Source organism: Jaculus jaculus, chromosome 12 (genome assembly GCF_020740685.1).
Source record: "Jaculus jaculus isolate mJacJac1 chromosome 12, mJacJac1.mat.Y.cur, whole genome shotgun sequence".
In the NCBI taxonomy this organism is placed as follows: Eukaryota; Metazoa; Chordata; class Mammalia; order Rodentia; family Dipodidae; genus Jaculus; species Jaculus jaculus.
The window spans coordinates 17,753,150-17,759,771 of NC_059113.1; the positions used below are offsets into that span (position 1 = coordinate 17,753,150).

Genomic DNA, 6,622 nt, shown 5'->3' on the forward strand with positions numbered 1-6,622 from the left:
ACCTACCCAGGACTCTCAGGGCAGCCTCTTGAGCGCACTTGAAGCCTGCCCTTTAGACTAACCTCAGACAGCTTTTCTGCAAACCTATGGGGTCTACACCCTTGGTGCTTCTTTAGACCCTTAGGAAGTCGCTCTTGGATCACGAGCCCTCAGATCCCCTTACCCATGGCTCTAGTCTCTAAACACACAGGGGAGAAGGGTGGGCAAGGGGAATCAGCTGCTCCCTGGAGCCATCCGAGTGACTCTTGTCTTTCCTCCCTTCTTTACAGACCCCGGAGAAGGAGGCTGGCTACAGTGAGTGTCCCTCTGGGACCCCTGTCCTTGTGGGAAGCAGCAAGGTGTCTGTGATTTTAAGAACGCAAACACACCACGTGCCTTGTTTTATCCTGCATCTGCAGAGGGCTGCCGTGACTTTAGAAGGAACTTCCTCTCTGCTCCACCCAACCATTCACTCCCCTGCTCCCCCTCTCTTCCCTGCCCACCCCCCCAGTTGACCACAGCTTTAGGTCTCTTCTCACTAGCACTTGTTGAAAAGCTTTCTATTTTCCACCACCCTGTGAGATGCTCCTCATGGGGGACCATTAAAGAGCTAGCCATGCCAGCCTTCCATGTCCTTACAAGGTCTCCAGGCCAGAAGGAGTGGAAGAAACAAAGCCCCAAAGATCTCTCCAGAATCCTCTGCTGAAGGCAGGGAGGGACGAGAGGCAGGGCTGATGATGGTGGTCTGGGGATGATGGTGAGCAGGACAGTGATCACAGAGGACTTAGCACAAGCCAGGCACCTACCCACACATGATAGCTCACTTCCTGTCATAGCAACTCCATGGGGCAGGTACGCTTTGTCGCCGTCTCACAGATGGACTGGAGGCACACATGGTGAGGTGACCATGTGGCATCACAGAGCTACTCATGAGTTCACCTTAGCTTTGTGCCCAGGTAGCTGGGCTCCAGGGTCCTTTCTGAGCCAAGAACCTCATTCTCCATCAGAAGCACACTGCCCTGGGTAACAAAGCTCTGTGGCGGTAGTACTGAGGGTGGGTAAAAATGGAAACAAAAACACTCTGATAGTACCATCTGCTCACTGAGATGGCACCTGGCCCCGAGCTGTGTATGCCACTGCACATCAGAGGGGAGTAGACGGTGTCACGAATCATTCCACAGCCCTGTGAATCCATCCCATGAGCTGCTGCTGCACCGGGACCAGGGCTCCTGTTGCCCGGAGAGGATGGGTTCCTGGGTTATCAGAGCCAGCATCGCTTTTTTATTTTTGCTACAAGGCCCTGTCCATCCAAGAAGCATGCCTCACACACTCACCGCACTTCTGCTTATCTGCTTTACCACAGAGCTGGTCTTAGAAAGCCACGGGGCACCAAGATGTCATCTTCTCAGTCATAGTCCTAGAATTTGGGTTCCAGGCCCCTAGAGTTTCCTGGGGGTAGAGGAGGCGAGCTGGTTTGGTGATCAGTAGATAGATAGGGAAAGACCAGGGTGTTGAGACCGGCATCCATGCTCTGTCCTATCCTTCCTATTGCAGCGGAGTTCACGGGTCCCCCACAGAAGCCACCCCGGCTGGGAGCACAGGTGTGTGTTTGCTCCACCGAAGCTGGTAATGAACTTGAGTTGGTGCTCTGACTGAACACCAGGGACTTTGGAAATCTCAAAGGCTCTCTGAGATAATCAGGCCACTGTCACCATTGTAAAGATGAGACTGCAGACAGGGAAGTGCCTAAGACCGCATAGCCGGTTCCTGACTGAGCTGGGTCAAGCCACTTTCCTGACTCCTATGCCTATTGACAGTCTGGGGGGCTGGAGGCATGAGCCTCTCCTTTTATTGACCCCCCCCCCAACTTTCAGTACCTCTTGTCCTTACAGTAGCCTGGGAAGGGCACTGGTTTCTTGTCTCTGGGACACTGGTTCTCAGTATTTCCTTCCTATGAGGGTCACCTAGGAGACTTTGAGATGACCTGGACCTCAAGGCTAGATGATGGTTTAGATGGGTCTGGTTTGAGAGTGGGTTCTCCACATGACCTAGGAAGCAGAAGGGAAGACCTCACTCTAGGACAGAGCAACAGGATTCCATAGCTGATGCCTTCTCCTTGGGCTAGAGGCTGGGGAGGCTCCCAGAGGGCCTGCTTGGGCATGAATGGTAGCAGTGGAGCTTTCTTCCTGGATCCCTGTAAGTCCCTGGCCATCTGCCTCTCCTTAGTCTATCCAGCCCACAGCCAACCTGGACCGGACCGACGACCAGGTATACTTCAACGTCATGGAGCTGGTGCGCGCCGTGCTGGAACTCAAGAATGAGCTTGGCAAGCTGCCTCCCGAGGACTATGTGGTCGTGGTGAAGGTGACTGAAGGGCCAGGAACAGGGGAGGGAGGTGACGTCTACCCCAGCCCAGTTCTGGAAGGAAGGGCGTTGTGCCCCTTCTCATTGGATAGCCCAGCAGATCGTAGGGGGACAAAGGAACCCCAGGGAGTTTAGTCCAGAGGTAGGCAGCGTCAGGAGGCAAGCGCATTCCCAGGAGTGCACTGCCTTGGAGAATACAGCTTTCTCAAAAGGCAAATGGTGACAGCCGCCTGCCCTCGCTCTCCTAGAATGTGGGGCTGACCCTGCGGAAGCTCATCGGGAGTGTCGATGATCTCTTGCCTTCCCTGCCATCATCTTCAAGGACGGAGGTGAGTGAACGCATCCCACAAGGGGTTCCATCTGCCGCTACTTCACCGTGCCTCCGCCTGCGCCCCACGGCCTGTTAAGTTCCTCCCAGGCTCCTTGGGCAGCCTCCTTTCTTTCTGTAAAGCTCCCTGTAGGTGGCTCTGCACAATACATCTGAGCAGCTGCCATGAGAGGACTGAGCTTGGGTGGTAAAGTTGCCAGTCTCAGGGAATGGCCAGGGCTTCTTCCTGAATGAGGATATGCAAGGAAGGGCACACTTTCCTTTTCCCCTTATCTAGCCGTCCTCTTGCGTTCAGATTAAATATGTCACTGGAACACAAGGCAAGGGAGACCCGAGTAAAAATCGGATGTGGTGGTGTGTGCCTGGAATTTCAGCATGGCAGGGGGCAGAGACAGGGGGGATCCCTAGGTCTCTAGCTAATCTAGCTGAGTCAGCGAGCTCTAGGTTCAGCAAGAGACTATCTCAAAAAAAGAAGGTGGGGAGCAACCAAGGAAGACACCCAATGTCGACTTCTGGCATGTGCACGCATGGGAACGTGCATCTGCACACATGTGCACCCATATGCATACAAACGTGCAAACACACACACATGCACACCATCATATACGCAAACAAAAAAGAAAGAAAGAAAGAAAGAAAGAAAGAAAGAAAGAAGAAAGAAAGAAAGAAAGAAAGAAAGAAGGAATAATAAAATATAGGGCTAGAGATATGGCTTAGCGGTTAAGGTACTTGCCTGCAAAGCCAAAGGACCCAGGTTTGATTCCCCAAGATCCTCGTAAACTAGATGCACAAGGCGGTGCGTGTATCTGGAGTTTGTTTGCAGCAGCTAGAAGCCCTGGCTCCCCAATTCTCTCTGTCTGTCTGTCTCTTTCTATCAAATAAATAAATAAATACATATGAATAAAATATTAAAAAACAATGAAAGATTAAAAAAAAAAAAGCAAACTATTGCTCAAGTCCAAATTGGAGTGAAATAGTGCCTATAGCAGGCAGAGTAATGGTCTCAAAGATTCCACATCCTTCTCCCCGACCCTGTGCACATGGTGCCTTACATGGCACAAAGGACTTCGCAGGTGTGGTAGAGTTAAGGATTATCAGCGAGGGAGATTATATTGAAGTCCCCAAGTGAGCCCTGTGTAGACTGAGCCCCTACAAGAGGGAGGGCAGAGACAGCAGAGAAGTCACAGGGACGCCCCCTTCTGGAAGGGGCCCCAGCCTCAGAGCTGGAAACGGCAAAGAGCGGACCCTCCCCTCCTCTCTTTAGAGGGAACACAGCATTATGGACATCTTGACATTAGTCCCCATGGGACCCATTTCAGACTTCTGACCCCCAGAACTGTTTGAGAATAAACTTGCCTAGTTGGATCCCTGCCTTGCAGCTCTCAGTCACACAGTACATCTCATCACTGTTTCAAATGTCTGCGGCTGCTCAAGGCAAGACAGGGAGGGGGCAGGGCTGGCCTCCCTCTGGGTGCCAACTGAGGGGCCCCAGTTGGGCAGGAGCCACCAAAAGACTGAAAGGACTCCTGAATTTACTAATTCAGATGAATTTTCATGGACTCATTCACTCATTTAATTTGACAGATATCTATAGTGCTATGTGTTCCCCATGCTAAGTGCTAGAGATGCACTCGCTGAAAATTAAAATGTGGCCCTAATCTTTCTTATGCATATTTATATACATGTGTGTGCGTGTGAGTGTGTGTTTTATGTGTGAGTGCAATGTGTACATGTGTGTAGAAGTCAGAGAACAACGTGAGGACCATTCTATTTCTCTCAGACATGGTCCATCTTTAAATATATATATAGTTATTTATTTATTGAAGAAGGAGAAAGAGAGAGGCAGATTGAGAGACTGGGCACACCAGGGCCCTCTAGCCACTGCAAACAAACTCCAGACTCATGTACCACCTTGAGCATCTGGCTTACATGGGTCCTGGGGGATCAAACCTGGGTCCTTAGGTCTTATTGGCAAGTGCCTTAATTGCTAAGCTATCTCTCCAACCTGTAGTCCATCTTTTTTCCTTTTTTTTTTTTTTTTCTGAGGTAGGGTCTCACTCCGGCCCAGGCTGACCTGGAATTCACTATGGAGTCTCAGGGTGGCCTCGAACTCATGGCGATCCTCCCACCTTAAAGGCGTGTGCCACTACGCCCAGCCTGTGATCCATCTTTTATAAAACAGGCTCTCTTGCTGTCCTGGAGCTCACCAATTAGGCTAAACTAGTGAGCCAGAGCGCTCTGGGGGCCCTATTGTGCCCACCTCCGCAGTGCTGGGATTAGAAGCATGTAGCCCCTGTGCTTGGCATTTGGTGCATGTGTTCTGGGGACCAGACTCAGGCCCTCCTCACACTTGCAAGCCTAAACTATCTCCCTAGCTCATCCCTGATCTTTGGTTTGACCGGAGACAGCTAACACATGGGTCAATGTTTCTCACCTCTCACCTGCCTTTGGCCGCCGCCGGCCAGTTTTGAGGGGATGCTGCAGCGAGTGCACGTTCAGTCCGGTGGGGTGAGGCTGGGCTGGCTGGTATGTCACTCCTTGCAGATGAGCTCCAGCCGGCACGCAGGGTTGGATCCAGCCCAGGGTGGGGAACATGTTGCCCTCAGGGAACTGCAATCTCAGCCAGCACCTTTGCCCACACACTCCATGCACCCAGACTGATCCGTGTGCTCTCCGCACAGATCGAGGGGACTGAGAAACTACTCAACAAGGACCTGGCAGAGCTTATCAACAAGATGCGCCTGGCCCAGCAGAACGCTGTGACCTCTCTGAGCGAGGAGTGCAAGCGGCAGATGCTCACGGCCTCCCACACCCTGGCCGTGGATGCCAAGAACCTGCTGGATGCCGTAGACCAGGCCAAGGTCTCAGCCAACCTGGCCCGCCCCCCTGCAGAGTGATCCAGAGTGGGGCCACCTGGCTGCGTCTTCCACCCCCACCTGCCGTGTACCTTCCCTGCCCTGCCTTTGCTCGCGTGGTCTCCTGGGGAAGGCCAAGGGGAGTCCGTCCCTTGCCACTTTGCACGACCCCAGCCCCATTCTTACCCCAGACTGTGCTGCTCAGGCTGCAGTTGGACAGAGGGAATTCTGGGCATGGACATAGGGTGGGGGTGACATATAGTTCAGGAAGGGCACTGCTGCCAGCCATTCCCTCCCTCCCCAGCCTGGGTGCTGGGGCCTTCCTGATTGGCGGGGGGGCACAGCTGTGCCTCTAACAGCTGAGATGGCTTTATGCATGGGCATTTGGTAGCCAGATTATCCCTTCTCCTTCCTCTTCAGCCCTTGGGAGGTCCTCTTGATGTACAGAGGGGACCAGAGAGGGGCTTTATTTGGAGAGGGGCTGGTGAGATGAGGGCTGGACCTGCTCTTTTGTACAGTGTATATTGGGATTTATTTAACGTGTGTTTGGTCTGGACGAAGAGCCAAGGGCCACAGTCCAGGAACAAGCTCATTGGGAATGCGGGTTATCAAATTCAGCGCCACAGGGGAGAAGCGGAGAGTCGGAGGCCAGAAAGGGACCTTGAACTCCGTCTGCTCTTCCTGCACCCTCCTCCTTCTACCTTTCTTCTCTCCTTTTCTTACTTCCCCTCCTCCCCCGCCCACCCTTTTCTCTGCTCCTTTCCTTTCTCGAGTTTGTGAAGAACATTCTTTGACCCTCTTTCTATTTCACTCGTGGTTGGAATTAAAATCCTTACCATTTGCGTTGTGGTTTGTTTGGTTGAGTTGTCTGCTTGACCTGCCCTTTGTTGGGGAGCCACAGCCCTGGAGGAACGGGATGTGTGGGCGTCGGGCACAGGTCAGAGCCGTGGGAAGTCTGTGAGAAGGACGCGGGGTGCGGTCCCACACGTGGGAAGTAGAGTCGCCTGATCTGAGGACAGCTTTCAGAGGAGCCCAGGACAGTGTCCTCCATGGGGCAAGTCTTTCTGGCTGTCTCCCAAATCACCTGTGTCATACC

At 52.8% G+C, this 6,622-nt stretch overlaps 1 protein-coding gene across 4 annotated transcripts in view; it reads left to right on the top strand.

Moving 5' to 3' along the window:
* The window catches only part of Ptk2b (protein tyrosine kinase 2 beta), a 151,426-nt gene extending 145,058 nt beyond the window's left edge, over positions 1 to 6,368 (top strand). For all 4 annotated transcript variants that reach the window (XM_045130790.1, XM_045130787.1, XM_045130788.1 and 1 more), the window contains exons 27-31: positions 270 to 294; positions 1,534 to 1,580; positions 2,206 to 2,343; positions 2,592 to 2,672; positions 5,353 to 6,368. In XM_045130790.1, coding sequence (XP_044986725.1) covers positions 270 to 294; positions 1,534 to 1,580; positions 2,206 to 2,343; positions 2,592 to 2,672; positions 5,353 to 5,568 — 507 coding nt within the window. In that variant the 3' untranslated portion in view covers positions 5,569 to 6,368. The remainder of the gene's footprint in view (positions 1 to 269; positions 295 to 1,533; positions 1,581 to 2,205; positions 2,344 to 2,591; positions 2,673 to 5,352) is intronic.
* Positions 6,369 to 6,622: the final 254 nt, after the last annotated feature.